At 34.7% G+C, this 25,854-nt stretch overlaps 1 protein-coding gene across 1 annotated transcript in view; it reads left to right on the forward strand.

Moving 5' to 3' along the window:
- Nucleotides 1-25,854, forward strand: part of LOC136028528 (titin-like) — a 524,102-nt gene that overhangs the window by 452,817 nt on the left and 45,431 nt on the right. Inside the window, exons 55-57 of the mRNA XM_065706373.1 lie at nt 5,849-6,046; nt 20,395-20,817; nt 23,776-23,958. Coding sequence (XP_065562445.1) covers nt 5,849-6,046; nt 20,395-20,817; nt 23,776-23,958 — 804 coding nt within the window. The remainder of the gene's footprint in view (nt 1-5,848; nt 6,047-20,394; nt 20,818-23,775; nt 23,959-25,854) is intronic.

The raw sequence follows: 25,854 nt of genomic DNA on the forward strand, positions 1-25,854 counted from the left end.
CTACTATAGAGGTTTCAAGCTCATATCTGCAAAAATGTGGAATTTTGTATTTTTTGCCAGAAGAAAGATCATGGATGCATGTTTATTTGTTTCCTCCCAGAGGAGGGGGGGGGGTTACAAGGGAGGATTTTTTCATTGAGAAATTTTTCACAGGGGAAGAGAATCTTCCATGAAGAGGGTGCCGGATATCCCAGCATTATTTGAAAAAGATCAGAAATTAAATTAAAAAACAAGTTTTATCCACTGAAAGTAAGAAAAAAATAAATGACATTACAACTTAAAAGGAACAAAAATTATTACGTATATAAGGGGGTTGGCCCCTCCTCAATACCTCGCTCAATGAAAAAATCTTTGGTTGTGGACTTGCCAGTCGTTAGCGGGTATTCAGGATTAGACATCGCATCCGCTCTGCTTGAAGCTTTGAAGAATCACTCTCTGACGGTAGAAGATATCAAGTAGGAGGTAGTTTCACGCTTATTGGTCTCCGCGATTCTCCATGGTACAAATTTAACTTGGATGCAGTACATCGCGTTAAATTAGCTGAAGATGTGCGAAACTCGTCACAGTGTGTCTCAGGTCTTTGTGACCTCACATCCACCGGTAACAGAAAAATGGGTTATGGAAAAAGTTCAAAGCAATGATAACCCTCGCCGAAAGCTCCGCTCTGCTAAATATTAATGATCCCTTCTAAACTAAGCACGACGGCATGTGAGATTTTTTTTCAAATAATCATCTTAATTATCACTGAGGAAGAAAAACATCAGGAAGTAGTTGTCGCTGAAAGTTTTTTCCTGAGTATGTGACAAACCTAGTGGAGGAAAAGAACGTTGGCTTCTTGAAACTGACACCTCGTGTCTCGGCGAGGGTTATCATTGCTTTAAAACTTTTTCCATAACCCATTTTTTTGTTACCGGTGGATGTGAGGTCACAAAGACCTGAGACACACTGTGACGAGTTTCGCACATCTTCTTCAGCTAATTTAACGCGATGTACTGCATCCCAGTTAAATTTGTACCATGGAGAATCGCGGAGACCAATAAGCGTGAAACTACCTCCTACTTGATATCTTCTACCGTCAGAGAGTGATTCTTCAAAGCTTCAAGCAGAGCGGATGCGATGTCTAATCCTGAATGCCCGCTAACGACTGGCAAGTCCACAACCAAAGATTTTTTCATTGAGAAATTTTTCACAGGGGAAGAGAATCTTCCATGAAGAGGGTGCCGGATATCCCAGCATTATTTGAAAAAGATCAGAAATTAAATTAAAAAACAAGTTTTATCCACTGAAAGTAAGAAAAAAATAAGTGACATTACAACTTAAAAGGAACAAAAATTATTACGTATATAAGGGGTTTGGCCCCTCCTCAATACCTCGCTCTTTATGCTGAAGTTTTTTTTAGTACTTTAAAAAGAGCTATTTATTCTAATTAAATGGTCTTTGTGATTCAGGGGGTTATTCTTAAAGAATTGGAACAAAATTTGAACTTAGCGTAAAGAGTGAGGTATTGAGGAGGGGACAAACCCCCTCATAGATGTAGTAATTTCTTTTCGTTTTAAGTTTTAATGTTGCTCCTTACTTTCAGGGGAAAAACTTGTTTTTTTTTTTTAATTTAATCTACTACTGGGACTACCAAAGTTGTAAACTGTCTTGTTTTATGAGTACAGGGTCGAAAATTTTGATTTCTAGCAATAATGGGATAGGAAAAAGCTTCTTAGCTCGAGTGAGAGAAACTTTTTTTTAGGAATAAGGACCAAAAACTCATCATTTGCCAAAAATAAGCAAAATATAACATATCTCTTCTAAATTCGGTATATTAAGAAACTGGGATAAATTTACCTTTCAAATACTTATCCTTAGATGTTTTAAGGGTTGTAATTTTTTCCTAGGCTATGAAATCCCGGGCTGACCATTTTGGAAACTATCTAGAACGCCAAGATAGAGACCTTAAAACCGAAACTGTCCCGAATTCTCCGGGACGTATGGTCAGCCTACCCATGTGCTATTTTCTTTGGTCGATTTTTTTTGTAGCTTAGTGAGTGCCTATTATTACTTTTCTACCTACATTACTACAAAAAAGCGTGAATTGAGATTATTCAATAGTTTGTCTATGAAGCTGCAAAGTTCCCAAGAAGTTGCAGCAACTGCCTCTCTAGCCATTCCTGCAGAATCTCCTAACTCAGAAACCACATCGTTATCAATTATTGAATGCGTCCCTCATGACATCAAGGATTTCTGGCGTAAAACTACGGAAACTCAATGGCATAAACAATCTGTCGATAAGGAAGACGCGGCTTTCGAGAAGCAAGGAAGTAGCTGAGAATCAACTTGATCATCTTCTAACAGTTGTAATTTCATTTTGGCAAGGTCATCAGTGTATTTATTCAGTATATTCGTAATTTTCCATGGTAAGAGCTTTACCTTTGGAGTGAAAGAGGAAGGCTAGATACAGTTTCGTAAATATTAAGCACGACGGTATGTGAGAATTTTTTTCAAATAATCATCTTAATTATCACTGAGGAAGAAAAACATCAGGAAGTAGTTGTCGCTGAAAGTTTTGAAAACTTGTCCTGAGTATGTGGCAAACCTAGTGGAGGAAAAGAAAGATGGCTTCTTGAAACTGACACCTCGTGTCTCGGCGAGGGCTATCATTGCTTTAAAACTTTTTCCATAACCTTTTTTTTTACCAGTGGATATGAGGTCACAAAGACCTGAGACTCACTGTGACGAGTTTCGCGCATATTCTTCAGCTAATTCGACGCGATGCACTGCATCCCAGTTCATGGAGAATCGCGGAGACCAATAAGCGTGAAACTACCTCCTGCTTGATATCTTCTACCGTCAGAGAGTGATTCTTCAAAGCTTCAAGCAGAGCGGATGCGATGTCTAATCCTGAATGCCCGCTAACGACTGGCAAGCCCACAACCAAAGAATCAAGACGTTGACTTGTCCTTTGTCAAAAGTAGCCTATCCCGTTACTTTTTCAAGTTGAATTTTCCAGTTACTTTTTCAAGTTTTAATAATTACTCAAGCATTAGAAGTTGTGGAGGCAGGCCAGGGTATTTAAAAAATTTTCAATGTGCCATTTTGAGCTGAATATGTGATCTGTAAAATTATATAAACTTAATTAACAACTTTCCCAGACCGTAAAAAGATCCTAGGCTGCAGTTGAACCACTCAATCAAGCATGACCGCCCGCCAAGAATACTACAGGGGGAGGGCACCAGAGTAGTAATGATAAGGGGAGGAGGAGAAGGGGAATACATTTAAAGATAAAAAGTCTTATGCAAAATAAAATTCTCTGCGAAAAAAAATCCTCAAGGAAAAAAGAAAAATACTCCTTAGCGAGGATAAATACAACCGCAATAATGAAAATGTAAGTTGAAAAGTAGGTGAATACGAGATAGTTGCAATATTGAAAGTGACGAAGATCTCAATCATTATTGATGAATCCACAGACAGAACAACAACAACATTTCTTCTAATAATTGTTCGCTATTATTCTCTGGAAGAGCAGGAACCACTCGAGCAGTTTTTCACTGCCAGATGCAACAGGTAAAGGGCTGAAAAATTTAATTGCAGATGAATTCAGTAAAAAAAGAAAAAAATACCACTGACAAACATTGTTGCCTTTGCTTCAGAGAAAATATTAACAATATGCTGTTCAAATTGATCACTTTCTATAAAAAGCTATGTTTGCAAGTTAAATCACAAATTAATGCCCCTGATCCTCTTTTGAATCATCTAAAATGTGCTAATCCGAAAATTTGCCATTTCTGATTCGAAGCTCTTTATTGCTTTGATGCACAGTTAATTTTCTGAAAACTTTAAATTTTGAAGAAGATTTGCTCAACAGAGAGTGGAAAATGGTTCTGCATGTTGATGGTGAAATAAAAAAACAACAACAAAAAAACACCAAGCTAGAACCGACGCGGTGGTTCTTTTTAGGGGTTTGTAAGGACGGATGTGGAATTCTTTGTTCTTGACCCTCCCCAGGTTCGTGGAAGTATTGGTGTCCCTGAATCACTCCGTTGTCTCAGCAGAGATACATTCTCTCTGCTGAAGCTCACTAAGAGCCCCTTGCAAAATAGGCTGAACCCCAGAGCCATCTCGTCTCTCATGCATGTGCAGAGTTTTGTCCCGGATGCATTCTGGGACATACTTGATGCACCTCTGTCAAAGGCCAAAAGATGGAAGTTCAAGAAGATTAATAATCAAAACTCATTGAATCCAAGCATTTGTTTTTATAATTAAACGAAGTAATTATGTTTTGTTTTCAACTGAAAAATCGTATTTTACTATTTTTCCTTTAAGTTCAAAAGCTAGTGATCTGTGGCGGTGAATGCATGTTGTAAGAAAAAAGCACTAAAGAGGAAAATGACGGGTAGCCGCAGTTAAGTTGAGATTAGTTGAGTTAAAGCTGTATGGGTCTTCCATTGAGGTCATTCTCAAACCAATCGTTTTACCTAAGCCTGACAGAGGCGGTTGGACACTCTTCAAAAATTGACATGCCTGAAAACAAAAGGCTTACACTTTTCACCAAGTACTCCATAGTAAGTGGAAATACATGCTAAAAATTTGGACTGTAATTGATGCTAAAGGCAACAATTTTGTGAATTCTATCCATTTTGGGTACTTCAGTACACAGCAGTTTTAAATCCACTATAGGCAAGCACATTAAAAAAAAACAACTAATTTTCTGTTTGTCTTCAAAGTCTAAGATTCTGTAATATCTGCAAATGAACAGATAAAAGGGAAACTGTTTTTTAGTTCAGTAAAAAAAAACCCGTATGAATGTGGCATTTTAAAATCTTTTGGTATAAAAAATGCTTCTCTTTGTTCTGAAGACTAGTAGCACGTATAAATTCACCAAAATATGCATATATCAATAGCAAGCATAAATTCACCTAAAAGGTTAAATTCGCCTTTTGGTGATTTTTTTTTTTATTAATTCTAAGAGAAAACGGTGATTTTTTATTACAATCAGTGGCAACCCTGACCACAAGTCACAAGAGAATCTTTGATGAAATGGTATTGCTTTATAAACATTATGCTTTTCTAGCATAGGAAGAAAAGACAATGATCTATGCTTGGTTTATGACGCATAATAAATAACTAAGACAAAAACTTTGGAAAGTAGTTACAAATTATGTCAAGTTAAGTTAAAGTAATAGTTACTAGGGGTCGATTGTCGCTAGTAATAAATTACAAGGGCAGGTAACCCTGAACGAAAGGGGATTTTGTGGGGGGCGGATTTTTTTCGAGAAAACATATTTTTGGGGAAATCCTCACAAATTCTGGGGTAGCGGAATCACTGGTATTTTCAAACAAAATCTGCCAACAAATTTTATTAGGCCATGAAAACCGCCAAGTAGCGTTGCCACTATGCTACCCCACTTTTTGCACGGCGCAGCCCAACTTGTGTTTTGACAGCTTTTCTTTGAGCAAAAAGTATTCTTATATGTAAAAATGGTATTTTCAGACAAAATCTGCCAAAAAAATTTGAAACTGCCAAGTAGCATTGCTAATTGCTATCCTACTTTTTCACAGCGGATACTAGCCATGGTGTTATACAAAGTATTTAAAATACAATCATCGTGGTTAAAGTGATAAAGAAGCACAATGGAAAAGTTGATTTATCCCACTAATCCTGTCTCCTGATTCAGTTATTTTATTTGCATTTTATTTTCCATTTCTGACTTTTCGATCCCTTTTTTCTTCTTTCTGTCAGTTTACTTGTTGTAGTTCGTTTCTTTTCGCTTTTTGCTTAAGTATTCTGTCTTGTTTTGTGTTAATTTAACGGGTTTTTCAATAAATTAATCATCCAAATGCTTTCTATTCCTCTTTTTAGGTCACCCATTACCCAAAATTACGTGGGATAAGGAAAATAGTACTATATGTGCATCAGACCGATTTTCGTTTGAAGAAAGGAATGATGTGCGAATATTGGAAATTAGAAATGTTCAATTAGAAGATGCAGGATTATATAGAGTCACCGTTGAAAATGACCTTGGAAGACTTCAAGCTTCAGCGCGATTAGACGTTATTTGTAAGTATAAAAAACATTTAATATCATATGTATAAATATATTTTACGGTCAATTTTAAAACAAAAATTTAGTTTCAAGGTTTTTAGCCAATCTCCTAAAGATGAAACATCTGCAATTTAAAATCTCTACTAAGATTTAAAAAACCCTAAAGAGTTGGTGAAGAAGGTAAAAGAGGGGGTGGGATGTCATTTTCGAACCGTCGTACCATTCTTCCTTTCAATTTGATGAAAATTCTGCTGAAGACTCATAGGCAAGGCCGTATCCAAGAGGGGGGTTGGGTTGGACCCCTCTGAAATTTTGTCCGACTTAAAAATGTAACAAAATCTTATATTAGCAATTTTTGGATGCATTTTTTAAAGTTTTTTTTATTGTAAACATCCTCCCTCTGCCTGAATATAACCCTGAATGTGCCCTTGTCCATAGGCAAAATGAGATGATACTGGGAAATTCTTGACACACATTTTTGAACCATTACGAGTTGACTTCAGACTCCTCCTAATTGTACAGATTTTATCCTTGACTGATCAAGTTGTTCTTCCCCTAAAATAAATAACATCTATTGTGGAGCCTAAATATTATGCGATAAGCTGACCTGGAAAGTTCAGGAGACGAGCTCTATTGCAAAAACTTTATAGTTACGTGGAGTTAAATAACCTGCTATGCGTTCGGCAGCATAGATTTAGACTGAGACGCTTTTCTTTAGACTACCTTATGGCTCAGCATCAGAAGTGGATCAAGCTTACGACTCAGAAATAAAACACTAGGTAATTATTTTTCGATATTTTGATAGCTTAACATAGAGAGTGGAAAAGAGGTTTTCTAAAAACTCAAATCATATGGAAGCTTATCTTATCCTTTCCACAATACCACAACGCTACAGCCTGTAGATATGTCTCAAAGAATTAAGACCTTTAAATGCTTTCTTATTCCATCATCGGATATGCTGGATATCAAGAAATCGTCCTATCCTTGGATGATCAACCTTTGTGTCATGAGAACAGGCAATAGCTATTTCCCAGTTGAAGCTCTTATGTGGTCATCCCAATTATGTCTTTGGAAAAGAAGCTACCAATAGACAATAGAATGAATAAACTTCGTCTTCTCTTTTCAGCTAATTTTCCTTGGGGTGCCCACCTGGGTCAGATCCCACCCTTCTGTACTAGAAACCTTGGAATAATGCTCTGTATAAAAGTCTTCTTTAATCCAGATCGGTAATCTTTCTATGATGGTCTTGTAGAAAACGTGCAAAGAGCTGTTTAAGACTTTGCTGAATATGGTGGCCCACTTTATACTGGGGCTGCTAAAACTCGTGTGGTGCCACCAGGGAAAGTAAAATGGCCTTAGCACCCCCAAAGACCTGCTGCTAGTGTTAAGAGACAAAATATTTCACATGGCGTCATTTCAAGAAGTCCCTTTTGTCACCTCCTTCTTTGGATCTTCCTCTCCCTGTAGCTCGAACGAACAAACATGTCCTAATATGACTGCCTGAATCCCGACATGAACATACTTGAAAAAACGGCTCTTTTCAGCATTCTATTATCAATCTTAAACCAAATCCTAGAAGAGGTTCTTCCGTCAAAGTCGTCTAAGGCTCAATAGGCAAAATGCCTATATTAACCTACAGACAAGTCATGCGACAGTTATGTTCAATACACTTAAAAAACATGTTTCAATTTTGAAGATAGTTTAGGCACTAGTATAGGAATTCGTTTTGGGGTGACTTGGTGCAAACAAAATGCAAAAACGGTAGAATTATGCCATAAGTGAATTAAATAACAGCGGACGCTCAAAAACATGGGGATTGAAGGCGATATAGGCCTTTAGCTCCCCCTCCCCACACTCTCCTTTGGATAGGTAGCTTCATTAAAATTTAGGCTACGAAAAAACAGGAATCACTAACTTTCGTATATTGGTAGTAATTGGGCATTATACCCATATCCTTTACTTGGGACGATGATCTTCGAATAGGCTGTGCTGCACAATACCAAATTGCTATCAACACCGATCTTGGTGGACTGAAAACCTGAGTATCAGGAAGTGTTTTCACTGGGTATTTTTTTTTTCGGTAACAATATAGTATATTTTTCTGACTGAAATCAGAATGAAGAGATACTGATCTGTCAATAATGATTAAACCACTTTCTGATTAGTTTAGAAGGAAGTAGTCTTAATAATGGGTTTGATATGGAGAAATAAATAAACGCTACCAAAACATCAGCTGACAGACGTAGTAACCGTGATTATTTATAATTCAAACCATATGAAATAAAGATATTTAAATTGATTTTTTTTACAATATTTACTAATGATCATCCTGGCTTAGGCATATTTGACAAATTAAATTGTGTCAAACTTTTGACCAGTCGTCAAGCGCCATTCTCACAGTGTTTCTCGTCATTCTCACAGTATTAGAGAATAGTATTAACCTAGATTACTATAAAATATGGAAATTAATTTACTTTTTCGGAGAGAAGGCTGGTCTCCCTAATAGAAATGAGGCCCCTGTGCGTTTCGATCAAATACCCCAGTGATCATATGTTTAAAAATTAGACTTTTTGCTGAAAATCAGTAAAGCTCCACGCTGGCTCTACAAAGTGAGCTTTAACAATCAAGAGCAGAGTATGAAAATTAATTAACTTTTTCGGAGATAAAGCTGGATCCCCCCCCCCCCCGAGATAGAAATAAGTCTCCTGTGTGTTTCGATAAAAGGCACCAGTAAACGTCTGTGCAAAAAAAAAAAAAAAATGGACTATTTGCCAGCAATCAGCAAAGCGCCACCCTGGCTCCAGAAAGTGGCTTTTTTAACAATCAACAGCCACAGTGGTGCCAATTCACGAAAAAATAGGAACACATTTTTCAAAAATTAAGGTGGGGTGAATTTTTTTTCAATAAAAATACAGGATAAATGCATTTTTCAGTAAAAATGCAAAAGATGGTCTTTTTCAAATTCTAGGATGCATGGGCGCTGAAAGGGTGGCAGGAGGGCCATGCTCCCCACTGTAAATTTTGGACTATAAAGTAATTATGAGGAAACTAAAGGAGGAAGAGCAGAATAAGCAAAAACCATGGAAAAATGTGTGTTGCCCCGTTGTTGGGTGTCTACCAATAGATTTTGACCATTAATAAGTAAAATATAAGCTCTAATTTCTGACTGAGTTACCCCTTTCCGGTTTTCCATAAAAAAAATTTCTATATGATTCGGTTGGAGTGACAAAAATAATCAAATCCTGCATAGTCATGAATGGTAAGTAATTAACAATCCTTGTCAATAACGAAAGTAGAAGAGCCTAACTATTGATAATATTCAATCAAAGAATCAGCTTTTATGGTGATCAAAATATGTATTTGTTTATTAGTAATTAGTACAGTTATTAGCACACAATAAAGTTCGTATAACTATAGAAAACACAATGAAAACAACTTTATAAGGGGCAATTTCGGTAAAAATATGCCGTCAACTTTTGCTTGCATTGCAAGAGTACCCATGAGCTGATATATCCTGTATTTTCCCCTGAACGGATACATTTTGTGTGTTTTATTATCATTTTTTCCATGAGTGATTGTATTTATCTTCAGAAAGATTTAATTTTGTACGGTTATGAAGTATAAAGGTGTCAATGATATTGGTTTTTTTTATTCAAAATTAAATCAGAATATTGAATATTGAATTGAAAAATTTTATTTGATGCCTTAGTTTTAATATTTTTTTTTTGAAAAAAACTACTTCGATAATGTGCTACTTTTTACAAACACTGAGTCTAAAAGTATTACATATTTTGGTGTTTGATAACGAAGTTCTGGGAGTTTGTATCTTAGTTTTTGCAAGAAGGCTTTAGTTTTGTGTATTCTTTGTAATTACTTACTTCTTTCGTTTGTATATACTTTTGCTTTAACTGACGTACATTTTCCTTTGCCTTTAGAAAAAGTTTTTACGACTGAAAGCAAGGAGCAATATTAAAACTTAAAACAAACAGTAATTATTACGTATGTGAGGGGTTTCGCCCTCTCCTCAAAACCTGGCTCTTCACGCAGCAGTTTTGCGCACTTTAAAAAAAAGTTACTTATTGTTCTAATTATACGAACCTTGGGTTCTAGGAGTCGTTTTTAAGGAATTGGGACAAAATTTAAATTTTAGCGTAAAGAGCGAGATACTGAGGAGAGGGCAACCCTTCTCATATACGTATAATTTCTATTCGCTTTAATTTTCAATGCTGGTCCTTACTTTCAGTAGAAAAAAATGTTTTTTATTTAATTTCTGATTTTTTTAAATATTGCCACGATATCTAGCTCCACTTCCACTGAAAAATCCTCCTCCCCGCATAAATATCCTCTGGACAGTTCAATCCTACCGAAAATTTACCCCAAACAATTACCCTTAACATCTCCACTCCTACATTTGCATCTGTAAAGAGAAAGCAAGGCATATAAAGAAATTTCGCATAGGAATTCTGGCAAATTCACCCAGTATAAAAATTTTCACTGAAAAATTAATCCCCTGGGTGCTTCCCTCTCCAGGGAAAGCTCTCCCTGTGGAAAATCCTCCCTGCAGATAATTTATTCTCCTCGCCCCACCCGAAAAAATGTATGCATATTTCCCAATAACAAATACTATACGTAAACAACGGGAAAAATTTATAACTTAAAAACCTTTCCCCATGAGTTGTAGGGGGTCATTTTATCTCCGAAGACATAGTTATTGGTCCTTTCAACTATGCTGAACAAAACAGCTATCTCAATATTTCGATCGGACGATCTTGGGGAAAAGGTGCGTGAGAGGGGGCATAGTTGCCCTTCAGATTTTTTTTGGTCACTTAAAAGGGCACTATAACTTTTCATTTCCGTTGGAATGTGTCCTCTCCCGACGTTAGAGGCCCACTGGGTCGACACGAACACCCCTGGAAAAAAATTAACACGCATCAATCTTTCTTCTGCCAAAAATAACAAAATGCCACATTTTTAGATATGAGCATGAAACCTCTACTCTGAAACCTCTAGGTTATTTGATGAACTGAATCTGATGCTGTGATTTTCATTAAAATTCTATAACTTCTAGAGGGTCTTTAGTTGAAAAGCTCCTTTTTTATTTAGTTTCTGATTGTTTTCCAAATCATATCCAGGCCTAACCAAAATGTAATCTGAGGTACCGGTCCCTTAAATCTCTGGTTCATTGCTTTTAAAATGTGCAAATCAATAATCGGGCGTTGATAAGTATCGTCCTACGTTTTAATTTGCAGTTTCAATTTTGGATGTATTTGAATATACTTAAAAAATTGGCGATGAATAGCGACTTTTGTAAAAATTTCTTGCTAATATTACTACTAAAGAATTTTGGCTGGATGAAAAAGAGTATTGTTGTTTGTATGGATGGAAACTCTGTGAGAATTTTTATCTTCTAACTGAATTTTATCTTCTAACTGAATTTTATGTTCTAACTGAATTTTATCTTCTAACTGAATTTTATCTTCTAACTGAATTTTACCTTCTAACTGAATTTTATCTTCTAACTGAATTTTATCTTCTAACTTAATTTTATTTTCTAACTGAATTTTATCTTCTAACTGAAGCCATCACAACCTTTTCAATAGTATTTTCTTATGAACAAATACAGTGCACACATTTATTTAAATACATTCGCTTACTTCATATAAATAAAAAAAAGAATATTACCATTTTAAATCGCTGAAGACTAAGTTCCTAGCATTATTTGTCACTTCAAATTTCCGGGGAGGGTAAATAATGGCCTGCCTTGCCTTTTCTAATTCTGTACTGGTAGATATGGCAATGTAACATTTTAGGTGTATAGGGAAATATTTATAATTAATTCCTACTCCCTCCTTTTTATCTGACATTTATCTTTTTATCTGACACCCACATTTATCTGAAGCCTCGTGAAGAGTAATCATTTTGTCCATTAAAATGTACTTTTTTGGAATCTACCCTACCTTCACCTAAACAATGGCTCCTCTCTCCTTATCGCAGCTGATACGGAATTACAGACCACCAACCGTGGCCTATTTTCACTACGAATAAAGCTAAACGACTTGGTTGAATCCAGTACTGCCACCGTATGACATTACTTCTTTTGCAACTGGGTAGCCTAAAATATATTTATTGATACTTTTAAATCAATTAGCTTCTCAGAATTTTAAATTGATTGCAAACTTGTCCTCTTAGGGATAAAGTCGTAGTTTGGTGCCCTAAAATGGCAGAAAACAAGACTTTCCCCTGACTCAATTTGTATCGGTCACTTAAAAAAGAGATTTATATTTACATTGGAATGAGCTCCCTCCCAATTATTTTGGACCTTTTGGTTTGATACTAACACCCCTGGAAAAAAAAAACAAAAAACAAACAAACAAATAAACATGCATCGACGATGTTTCTTCTGAAAAAAAAATGCAAAATTCTACAATTTGAAGATTGAAGCTTGAAACATCTACGGTAGGATTCTCTGATATGATGCATCTAATAAAAGTATTTTCAGTAAGATGGCTTGTTTTTTGGGGGGTATATTCCCTTTTTTCAAAAATCAGAAAAATTTTCTCAGATTTTTGGTTTGGGTGGGTAACAATAAACCGTGAAAATTTTATATATTTAGAATCAGTATAAAAAGTCAATACTGCCGGTGTAGCAATTGCCATGAGAATTACATTTTTAGTTTTGGTGAATATTGGCGCAAGTCAGTTTTTACTTCCAGTTATTTAAAACTATTTGGTAAGATTCTTTTGTAACGTTTTTTTAACCTTTTCATTTTATTTAGTTGAATAGGACAATAAAAAGAAAGAGGGTCAATTCGACAGCTGGATAGTTAAGTGTAAATTTTGTTTTCCTTTCGCTTTTCTATATTTTTTAAATATATAAATATATAAGGGATTTTCTTCAAGTGGGAGAATCGTTCTTTTATGAAAGAGGTAAGTTTTATATGGCCGATAAAGACTAAAAATGTGGCATCTATGCAGGCAGGATGATAATTTGAGTATCTCTATTCCTTCTATAAACTATTCCAAGGCATAGGAAATTGCATAAAGAAAAGTACACATCTGTTATAATGTACCAAAGCAATAAATCTTTCTGAAATTTTGGTTTGAGTTTGATTTTCTTTTAAGATTTTATGCATATTAATTAAATCTATTATTGGTTAAATAAATTGATCCCTTTTCCAGGAATCCTTGTCGTTTAAAATTTACTGTATTTTGTCTAATTTTACCTACAATTTAATTTATCTTTTTATTTGAGAGTTTTTTTTTTGCTTAAAGTATTTTAAAATAAACTTATTCCTACGAAAAAATAACCCTAAATATATTCCGTGTCGACCCAACTACCACTGCTATTTTGGCGTCTGCCCCCCCCCCCGGAAAACTTTCTGCCGGTGCCCTTGATAGGATGGGATCTAGGGGAAGGCAATGTAACCTTTCCTCTAATTGATGTCACTAAGCCGTCAGTGTCTTACTCTTTGGCTAATAAATTGCGACTAGGCGTCTAAGCTTCCAAATTTAAATAAATTCTTTAGTATAAACTGTTTCGGAATTTGATGTCTAACTCACTGTCGTTTCGATTTGAAGATAAATGAAATGTGACAGTTATAGTTTATAGTTAACTAGCTGTTGGGGTGGCGCTTCGCGCCACCCCAACACCTAGTTGGTGGGGGCGCTTCGCGCCCCCCCCCCCAAGCCCCCCCGCGCGCGTAAGTAGTTCGCGCCATATTAGTTACGTGCCATTGTAGTTGTGTCCCTATGTCCCACCTGTGAATATAGATATATTTATATATATATATATATATATATATATATATATATATATATATATATATATATATATATATATATATATATATGTTTTTAACTACGTAAAACTTGCGAATATACAACATTCTTTGCTGTCCCATTGTCTGTGCATATAAATAGAATGTCAGGTTTAACGACTCTTGAACATGCAACATATAATGGTCCATGGGAAAACAATCCGTATTCAGATCTATACCTCATGATTCTAATGATTGCCCTTGAGCTTTGTTGATGGTGATTGCTAATCGACGATTCCCTGTGTCGCCATCGTCATTTATATATCCCCCTGAGCCCCCCGGAGTCCCTGTTGTAGTTGTGTCCCTGTGTCCCGGTCGTCATGTCCCGGTGTCCCGGTCGTCATTTGTGTCCCGGTCTGTATATACATTCGTTTTTGAATTGGTCTTTTTTTAGGTTTTAGTGTTTTACCTTTAATTTGTGTCCCGGTGCTTTGTTGATGGTGATTGATAATCGAACATTCCTTGTGTCCTGGTCGTCATTTATATTCTCTATGTGCCGGTGTCCCGGTCGTCATTTGTGTCCCGATGTCCCGGTCTGTAATTTCGTCAGTCGAAAACATGACGTCAGTCGACACAGAAACATGACGTCACCTAACAGATCCACAGACAGACAACTTATTTTTATATATATAAGATATATATATAAATATATATATATATATTTTCTTTTTAGTTTTTTTGTAGTTTTTACCTTTTTTAGTTTTTTTCTTCTTTTGTATTAATGCTAAAGCCAAGGTTCAAACCTGGAGCCTCTCGGACCTAGAACCTGAAACATAACGCTTTACCAACTCAGCTACTTCGGCTTGAATACATTCGTTTTGAGCAGCTTCCTCGGGTGTTGCCATTGTAGGTTCTTCAGTCATTTTACAATTAGAAATTTCTCTTTCAACGGTCTTCTTACAATTAAAAATTTGTCTTTGAACGATATTCTTAAATACCTGTGTCCTGGTCGTCATTTATATTCCCTGTGTCCCGGTCGTCATTTGTGTCCCGGTATCCCAGTCTGTAATTTCTCTTTGAGTGTCCCGGTCGTTATTTATATTCCCTCTGTCCCGGTCGTCATTTGTGTCCCGGTCGTCATTTGTGTCCCAGTCTGTAATTTCTCTTTGAGTGTTTTTTCTTTTTAGTATTTTTTAGTTTTTTACATTTTTTCTTTTTTCAGTTTTCTTTTTCTTCTTTATTTTTCAGCCTCACTATGAAATACATATCGCCGAACCTTTGTTTTTTTAACTAAAATCTGGTAGGCATTGATGACCTTATCCAAGTCAAAATCCCAAACCCAATCATCATCGCTATCATTTTCAGTTTTGATATGGTTTGACTCTCGCTGTCCAGGTGGATCTTCATCTAACTGCGCGGTTTTGCGTTCTTTAGCCTCAAGCCTGTTTCCTTGCTGTTCTTTTGATTCCTCGGCACGCTTTCTTTTCTGACTTTCTCTATCAGCAGCAAGTTTTTTGGCATAGACTCTTTGAGCATCTTCATCGGCTTTTGCCATGGTAAGTTCATCAGTCATTGTAAACTTAAACATTAGTAGATTTCTACGTGAACATATGTCTTAAATATCTTGAATGACGTCACCGTCAAAGCAAAAATGACGACAACTAATTTCATGACGTCAGTCAACACAGAAACATGACGTCACCTGATCCACAGACAGACACACAGACAGACAACTTATTTTTATATATATAGAAGATGTGACGGTATAGTTTGGCGAACAGGCATTGATCGTCATTTTCTTTCTGATAAATATTTAAATTCATGTCAACAAGTAATATTTCTTGTCAAGGTAAATTCAATTGGATTTTAAGGTTGCTCAAAACCCAATTCTGGGGCCAGTTATGAGTTTCCTGAAGTTGAATATACTGCATTTCGTTATCGGATTTCATCAAAATAATTATTTTTGGCACCTTAGGGTTTAGTATTCACAACGTGACGGTTGGCAAAAATGACTATTATTTTCAGTAATCCTTGACATCGTTTTTTCCATAAGAAAAACTAAATTAGTTGAAATTTCATGCATAAAAATAATTAAAATCAAAATTTGATTTCAAGTTCTATTTTAATAATTTTGTTTTGTCTAGAAAGACTGTTTTTATTTATATTTATCGTCAGTTATTAGCTTTTAGTTTTTAGACAGAAAATAAAAGGAAAATAACACACTCTTTTCTTTAACAGTATCGTACATCTTCTGAAACGAGTGGGACTCCTCCCTCCCTCCAGGTTTTTCAGCTGGATCTTCTGGACAATTGGGAAAATACTGTCTTAAAAGGGCATTTTTTATGTTTCGATCTTCCATTTCTGGGAAACAGTTTCCCCTCCACCTTATCCTCCTCCCGAAGATTCAGACCTATGAAAATTGTTTCGAATTTGTCATACCCAAATCTTTCCAAATGTGTCAAAGGCTTCAACCACTTCCAAGACATAAAAAATAAACTCTTTTGTGAGGACTGGAGGATTTTTTTTATGCCCGCTTCCCCCGGAAGACCCCTTAACCTCCTCCCGAAGAGCCTGACCCATGTTCACTTGTTCTGGAATTTGTCTTCCGCAACACCCTCCAAAACTGGCAAAGGCACCAACTACTCCCAGTGTATCAAATGAAAAGAACAACGTATACTCCTGAGCTTTTACTTGAGCTTAAACTTGTCATTTCCAACTCCTTCCAAAGGTGTCCCAGGCACCAAATACTTCCAAGGCATAAAACACATATATTCTTTTATGATGACTGTAGAATGTTTGTTTTTGCCTAATTATCCCCAAACGCCCCTTAACCTCCTCCAGAAGAGCCTAACCTATGTTCGCTTGCATTTAAATTTGTCACGTTCAACTCCTTCCAAAGGTGTCAAAGACACCAACTACTTCCAAGGCATCAAAATAAAAAAAAAGTATACTCTTTTATTATGAATGTAGAATCATTTTTTACCTAATTCTCCCTAACATCCCTTAACCTCCTCCCGGAGAGTTAAGCCAATGTCTAAGACAGTTTAACTTTCTTCAAAATCATAGGTGAATTAACTTTCATTTCGACTAGAGGTTTATTTATCAAATTAAAAAGGAATAAGTTGAAAGCTCATAGTAGGAAGAATAAGCGGCCGTGCAAAGGTAAAAACGCGTATATATATGACAAGTCAGTTACCGCGTAACATACAACTGAATACATCTCAAAGAGGCGAATCGAATGATACATGCGGGAATGTCCTAATAAAGTCCCCTGGAAAGATTTTTCTGGCAAAAACATGTCTGCAGCATTTTGGTCCTTTTGCTGAAGTTGAAAAATCACTTTTAGATGTGTCAGCGAACTCTAGGATGTATTTTAATTGCATAATTGGAAAGAATACTGTCTAAAACCAATCCTAACAGCCTTTCACTTCCTTTCTGTGTTTAATGCGGTACAATGGGTGGAAAAGTGCCGCGAAATTTGAGACACTTTGAAGATGATTTTCTTGGAACAATGAAAAGCGTATATACGCGTTTTTGTATTTGCACGGATTCAAGTACACACATAATTATTATTTAAGGCACATACTTTAGTGGCAATCCTGCTCTCCACTGGATATTGATTTGAGAATGTCCTGTCAAATCTCGGGCATCTTGATATGAAGATAAAGCGGTTTGGCAGCAACAATCTTTTGATGCGCTGACATGGATTGTCATTTCGCTTCAGATGATCAGTTCCAAACTCCTCAATAAATACTTTTTCCGACATGACAAACTCAGTTGGCCGCATTCGTGTTATGTCGGTTTGGATTTTAGCTGCCAGGGCAGTTCCTTTCATTTCTCACATTAAAATCTTGATGTTTTCTTTGACATTTAAAATTTCATTTTTATTTGGTAATTTAATTATTTTTGTATCTAGATATACTATTATCTATAGTATGTTGACTTCTCCGTCAATTCAGTGCAAAAAAGAACAAAAAAAACAACAACAGCTTTAAAGCTTGTTCGAGTTCCATTAAAATCATGGAGTTTTATTAATAGTTTACTAATCTACTTAATACTTTTTTGTACTTGGATCAGGACACACGCCATGTAGCGATCCCTGGCGACCTTGGCAACCACTACGAAGGGGACCTGTCGGTTAAATATTTTCCCGAAAATCGATGCAAATGGCAGAAAGATAAATTACTAATCTAATGTAAAAAAAATTATTAATCGTATATGCAAGACCGTATCCAAGGTGTTAATGGGGTATCGTATATGCAAGACCGTATCCAAGGGGCTAAGGGGTTTGAACCCCCCTCGAAATGTTTGTCTGACTCGTAAAAACGTAACAAAAACGAATATAACCAATTTTTTATGCGTTTCTTTGAGTTTATTTTGTGTGCCACCCCCAAAATCATTTTATGCCCCCTCCTCCCTTCGAAATGTTTGTCTGACTCTTAAAAACGTAACAAAAATGGATATAAACATTATGCGTTTCCCCCGAAATAACTTTATCTACCCCCCCCCTTCCCCCGGAAAAATTCTGAATATGGTCCTGATTATATGTTAACATCCAAAGATAAATTTATGTTGAACTGGGAAAGATAATAGAGAGAAATGTAGATTTCTATTACAGTGGGAGGAATCTGGGAATTTTGGCCGATGAGAGAAGGGACTCTGCCACTTTATTGTACATAATTTCGCATTGTTTAGGAAATGGATTTTTTTTTGAATGCATAAAAGCGGGCAAATTGGTTAAATTTAAATTTCTAACTCGTATTTTAGAAACATACGAGGCAACTCATATGTCAATCCCTTTTAACCTATCGTCTTAATATAAACATAGCTATTAATATTTTAATTTTATTTTCAATAAGCAAATCGCAAATCAAAATAATCTGTCTGTGAAAGATGCGCCCTTTAGGGGGATAATTTTATATTAGTGTGTGTGTTTTGTAGTCTTTTCTTGTTATTTTGTTTTATGTCTGTTTTTGAGTATTTAGAACTGTTGATATAATAGGGAATTTAGTTATTTCCTTTCTTTCTTTTTTTCTTTATTTATTTGGACTAAATGACAATTTCATGCCGGGTTTTTGTCTTATTTTTTCTAGTAACTTCAACTATAAAATTTCCAGAGATTTGATTTAAAATTGCAGACAGCCATTTTGTTTCGATTTTTTAGAAAGTTATGCTGGCAATAAAATATTATCTTAACTTGAGACTAGTATTCTTTTTGTTAGATTTTAGCCTATGAGAGCAAATCATTTCGTAATGACGGTTTCAAGAAAAGGGCGTAGGCAATGTGGGGACTGTAGGCAAAGTGTAGAGTGTCCAAAAGAGTAATCGGCTAGCGCGCATCCCTTGAAAAGAAGTCCTAACTGATCAATCGCACAAAACAAACAACAGAGATAATTCAAACAGAAGTTATATTGTTGGTTTTCAATCTAATGCAGCAGTAACTGGTGGAAAAGTTCAGGATTTTTGGGTGTGCGCTTATATTCTTAAGCATGTAGAATAAGTTAAAGTACACTTTAGCATAGATTCTTCACAAATGTTTCGCCCCTTCCCCCAACAAATCGGCTACAATGTAAATATATGAAGATATTAAAAGGATATTTAAACTGGAACTTAATGTTTCTACTATAAACATCAAAAGCATCAAATCTTGAATAATCCTCAGTGGTTTCTCAAAAGGGTTTTTCTAATTACTTTATAAATTAACATAGATAGAAAGATAAAGTATAATAAAATTAAATTTTTTTCATCAGGTACTTATTCAATCAATCTTAAACGAGCAATAATATTATATATATCAGTAAATTTTCTCGAACACAGTTCTATAATTTTTTTTTTGGAAATTGACATGCTACCATTTTCAGGGTGTGAAAAAACGACATAACTCTCTCCGAACTCTCTTTATAGTCTTCATAAACCGTCTGCTGACTGAAATTAGAGACCTTCGGAGGTTAAAGGTCTTGACTATAAATAGGAAGAGTTTAAAACGTAATTTGTTTGTTGAAAAATCTGACATTTTGTTTGATAGCTGTGAAACGAGTCTTGGATTCTTAATTGCTTTGCATTAAATGATAAGCATTGACAGAAAAATCACAAAATAACTTATATACTAGGGTGCCTTGGTTAAAGGTCTTGACTGTAAATAGGAAGAGTTTAAAACGTAATTTGTTTGTTGAAAAATCTGACATTTTGTTTGATAGCTGTGAAACGAGTCTTGGATTCTTAATTGCTTTGCATTAAATGATAAGCATTGACAGAAAAATCAAAAAATAACTTATATACTAGGGTGTCCAGGGAACCGAGTTTTTCTCAGTGATTATTGTTCGTAATAATATAAAGGTTCTTTTGTTTGGTGTAAAAAACGATCTAGATAGGTCATGACTCTCGGAAAATTCATTTAGGGCCTTAATTAATTTTGGAAAAACATTTTAATGACTTCACAAATACCCAGACATCCAACATCTAAATACTTTCTGCATTGAATAAAATAAAATGACGTAAACGTTATTTTGCGAAAGAGATGTGCCTTGGTTCCCTGGTATTATTTCATTATATCAGTTGTATTCTTTCTGTATGACTTACTCCTCTTAATCTGTTGTTTCTTTTCCAGCTAAGTCGAATCGAGGAACAAGGACAGTTTCAACTGGTTCATCCTCTCGGTTAGGGCTGACTAGCCCATATTTCTCTCGACGTCTTGTCAGCAGTTCGTCTCGACTGGGAGGCTCTGCATCCTTTCGAGCTGAAATTCGTGGAGGGTCCCTCCCTCGTCCATCATGGTACCATAACTTTCAAAAATTGGAAAATCAGAATCGAATTTCAATATCCAACAAAGGTGGTATATCGGAGTTAGTAATAAATGATATCGGCGAAGATGATTTTGGTGAAATAACGTGTGTTGTGGAGTTCGATGGGGAATGTGATGCTTGCTCTGCATTTCTTCTTGAAGATGTTTACAAACAACCTCCAACATTTGCATCCAAAATTGAACAAACTTTAAATGGGAATGCTTTAGTTTTATCTGTTGATGTGCAAGGTAAAATCTTGTTTTCTTTTTTTACTAATCTTCAACAGATATCCAATTTCATTTTACCTTCATATAAAAAACTATATATTTCTTTATTTTTTTTTACAGAAGAACATAATATCTTTTTATATTAAAAAATGTAAAAATTTAATCTATAAGTTACAAAATTTAAAATTATTATCGTCATTGAGAAAATTAAATGACAAAAGTAGAAGTAAAAAAGTAAACCCGCAAAGCTAAAAAAAAGAAAGAAAAAAAAGCCACCAATACGAAAAATTAAAATGTTCAAATACTAAGTCGCAGTATTTAAATTGGTAATGCTTAATTATGGTCTTTAGACTGATATATAAGACTGATATTAAGCTATGATATATATATATATATATATATATATATATATATATATATATATATATATATATATATATATATATATATATATATATATATATATATATATATATATATATATATATATATATATATAGTGGCGTCAGTTCACAAAAATGTAGTGAGTGGAAGGAGGATTGGGCAAAATTTAGTTTTCAAAATATAGGGGTATATTTTACGTTTTTAATAAATATACCCAAACATTAGTTTTTCAATGAAAATACTAATACATTTTCGAGATCTGGGGTGTTAAAAGTCCCATTTCGCCCTCCAGTTGACACCCCGACTTAGAAATTGCCTAAGCTTTTACAGCTTGAACATTAGTTATACATCCAACTAAATTGGTAAACATTAAATTATACTTCTATATTTCAAACAATTCTGGCGTAAATGACATGTTCAAGTTCTACATATCAATTTGGCATCTCTACAAAAAATTAGTGATAAACAGCAGATAAAAATAAAATCCGCAAAGTGTATGGACAGATAATTGCTTTAATTAAGCAATAAGCATTCTGATTCCGTATCTGACAATCTTTTTATTACATCTTTGCTATCTTTTTGCCATTAATCAGACATACATATCAATTATAAGACAATTTAAATTATTTGATAATTGATAAATGTTTGACTGTTTAAATCGTATGACAACTGACAGGGGCAATTATATTAAGGTTGAAGTTTTAAGCTCATATTTTTTCATTTTGTATTATCTCTCCCTTAAGTTTTCAGTTCACTAATATCGAAACGAAAATGCACTGTCAGAAATCCTACAAAAAAAAGCAATGAAACAAAAAAGCAATGTCAGAAATCCCACAAAAAAAAGTGAATATGAAATGGTCAAACAAAGCCAATAAATATTTGCTTCTTCACTAGTTTCAATCTTTATTCTTTATAAATTTTTTATTTTTTTTTTTAATCTTTATTCTCTTATTTTATCCTCCAGTTCTAATCTTTATTCTCTTACATTTTTTGTACTCCTTATTCTGTTTATTCTATATTCAGTTTTAACTTTTATTCTCCAGATTTAATATTTATTCTCTTATCTAGGGTTTTATTTCTCATTTAAATTCTTATTGGCTAAAAGAAAAAAAATGCCAGTGCAAATTATTGTAGCTTGTGACATCGATAAAGAAAATTTTTTGAGGGAGGGGGTTTCGAATAAATGCTTTGCCTGAAAGGTGTTAAATTTTTTTGCGGAATTCAATTGCATGAAATATTTTGCTGCATTGTTTCCATTAATAAGTTGATTATATTACTTGCAATTATACGATGTTAATTATAACGTTGATTATATGACTATTTAACTGAGAAAAGAAGTTAAAAAACAAAATTAAAACCATATCTTCCCTTATTTTTAACCTCAAATTGCTCGTGCATGTTCTTTGTTATTAAAGGGTGTTGTAAAAGAAAAACAAGAAAATCATCTAAAAATAAAGAAAAATTAATAGAACAAAATTGAAAGTAGCGTAGAAGGACCCATGTAATTTTAGTAGTCGGTGTAGGTGCCGAAAAGGAAAGAGCTTTTTGATGCTACAACAAACATACTCTAACATGAAGGCGTACCCCCTAAGGTAGGCCCTAGGGGAATGAGATAAGCTGGAGGGGGGGGGGTTAAGATGAGGGCATTATGTCCAACCAACTGCCAAAATCCAGCAAAACACTACCAGAATAGCTTATGAGGTCAGGTCTTGAAAAATAAGTGCAAATATCCAACGGAATAATATAACCTAGCCTCCCCTGTAAGAGTATCACCTATTTTATAAAAATTAAAGTAAATCACTGGGAAATGATAAAAAAAGATTACCAAACGATATGAACCGGAGCTCACCAGAGTTTCAGTACTTTAAGCAGTTTTTATCATTTATTTTTTCCGTTACTGTTTTTCTTTCTTTGTGTTTATTCTGCTGAACTTTCATATTCAAATTTTCTTTTCTTTTCTGTTTTATAAATAAAGTGACAATTTAATTTTGTAATTTTGTTAAATGACATTGATAAATTTGTCATTTTATCTTCATGATAACATTCCGTCTTGAGGCATAATACATTCTATGCTGTCTATAACACCAGGGACCTAAAATAAGACAAACCTAACAAATATGGAAGCTCTAGGAAAAAATAACAAAAGGGAAAAATCATCGCAATTGTTAAATTTTCGCGGAGATGAGCACCCTCCACCCTGCTTGAGTGTCTGGCTTCAATAAAGACCCCATAGCTTTATCTTTGCACTTGTAGGTTATGCATGGATATTGCTTACACTCTCCATCTAATTTGATTGATAGAGCCCGATGTTTCCAACTTGTACCGGCATATTTAATTGCTTTATAATAGGTTTCTATCATTATTTATATCATTTTCATGTTTATCCATATGATTTGTCATTTCATTGAGATTATCTTGATTTTCGATGTGTACCAACACAAACGAGCTTTCTCTTTGCTTTCCATGAAAATTCGACGCCTTTTAATTTTGTCCAAATAATATGCGTAATTATACTTTTTTTGTTAAGTGGAATTTCTTAATTTGCAGACTAAAAACTTTCATAATTTTCATAATTTTTATTTTCATAATTTTCAGGATCTGAACTAATTAGGACAATCTGGGTTTGCGATGAGGAAGAAATTCCTGAAAGCAATTGCATAGGTTCATCTGGGTTACGGAGCATTACCACCAGAAATTTTAACGTGGGGAGTATTTATGTTTGTGAAGCTTATAACGCATATGGAGAAGCAGAAACATGGACTATTGCTCAACATGACAGTAAGTGTTTTTTCTGCTAAAACAGTAATAGAAATGCAAAAGATGACTAAATAATGAGATTGCGTCAATACTATACACCCAATGGTGCTTAGTGCATGCTCTGAAAGTTGTTTCGGGTCTGGAGGTATATCCCAAGGGAAATTAAATTGTTCCTACGGAAGTCACATGGAAATAATGATTAAATCAGAAACATTTCTTTGAGCCCCCAGACTCGCCTGTTGCTTTAGTTCCTGAGTTACAGTCATTTAACATTAAAATAAGGGTCGTATCCAGAGAGGGGGTTAGGGGGTTTGAACTTCCCTCCCAAAAAAGAAATGGTTGTCTGATTCGTAAAAACGTAACAAAAATGTATATAAAAACGCGTTTTTAAAGTTATTCTGTACCCCCCCCCCGAAAAATCCTTTTGTGACCTCCCCCTCCCTCTCAAAAAAGAATCCTGGATTCTTATTTATATTCTTTTTTTCTGATGACTAATTCCGATATGGTAATTGCAAGACATCTCGGTGATTGTACTTTTGAAACCGAATATGGTCATGCGATTGAGCCATGGGAGATTTTTGAGCCTTCACATGAATGAAAGTCTTTTTCTTCTTATGAGGTTGACATATTTGTGGTCCTGTTTTACATAATTGGTAAGCCTCTATAACATCGCGTCAATCAGTAATCTTCAGCCGTGAAAACAGTCACGTGATTTATACAGTGAGTATCCGAAGTCGAAAGGCAAGGGAGTATTTATCATTATATAAATTCCGTACAGTCAGTAGCACGTAGTCAAGTTTCATTAAAAGCCGATGAATTTTGTATTTTAGCAAAAATTTTACCCTGTTTTGCCTCATGGCTGGAAGACCAACTTGAAACTTTCAGGATTTTTTTAAGGGGGCGAATAAGGGGATCTAGGATTTGTTTGAAGCAAAGGAGGCAAAATATTTTTCTCAGGTTTCTACAAAAGAGTATACCGTGTGAGTTCTTCTCTTCTATGTTTATCGTCTAACAGGCCCTTTAATCTGTTGGGTATAATGTTAGAGGCTGTCAAGTAAGTAGTGAGACGGTATAAACGATAGCATCCCAATCATAAGAAGTTGAAAATCCAGATGGTGTGGAAGGCGTCTATGTCTTTCCGAAGCAAAACCTCCGTTCGGAAAAAACTATTTGGAAAAAAACTGCTTCCGTTTTTTCCATATATGTTTAGAATTCTCAAAAACTAGCGCTTTATTGAAAACTAAGCTTGCTGAAGTTTTTTAGAGAGCTTATTATTGATTTCATGGCCCTTAAAAGATTACTGAGTGTTCTATATAATAGTTTTTTATTTTCGGCAGACTACTGAAGGATTTTTCTGCCTCCAATCCTGTTTTGTTACCTTGGTTTTGTGTTTCCTGTAAAGTGCTTGTTTTGTCAGAATTATACTGATATAGGGAAACACAGCAAGCCAATCTATTTGGATTGCTAATTAAAATTATAAATTAAATTAAATTTAAAATTAAAAATTATATTTTTTTTCAAAAATATATTATCAAAAATATATTTTTCGTTTCCAGTTTCGACTGCGCTCTTTACTTCCATCTGAAAAACTTTGTTCTGCATAAAGTAATCGATACTAAACCCATCAAATCTAAACATCGTTTATTTTTCTTTTATTTGGATTTTACAAAAATTAATAAAAATTAAAAACTATAAAAATTAAAAGCTAACATTTCGTCTGAAAGAAATGAACAGAACTTTTAGTACATCTCTAATCGACAAATATGTCTAAAGCCTTCATTGTTTTTGCTTCTTTTATTAAATTTTATATGTTTTCTTTAAAAATTTTTTTTTCTAATAAAAATGCCCTGGATCCCTACAGCTTTTGTCTCTCTGAGTAAAATTTCGGCCCCTATTTTTATTTTTCTTCCGACATTT

Source organism: Artemia franciscana, chromosome 6 (assembly GCF_032884065.1).
Source record: "Artemia franciscana chromosome 6, ASM3288406v1, whole genome shotgun sequence".
In the NCBI taxonomy this organism is placed as follows: domain Eukaryota; kingdom Metazoa; phylum Arthropoda; class Branchiopoda; order Anostraca; family Artemiidae; genus Artemia; species Artemia franciscana.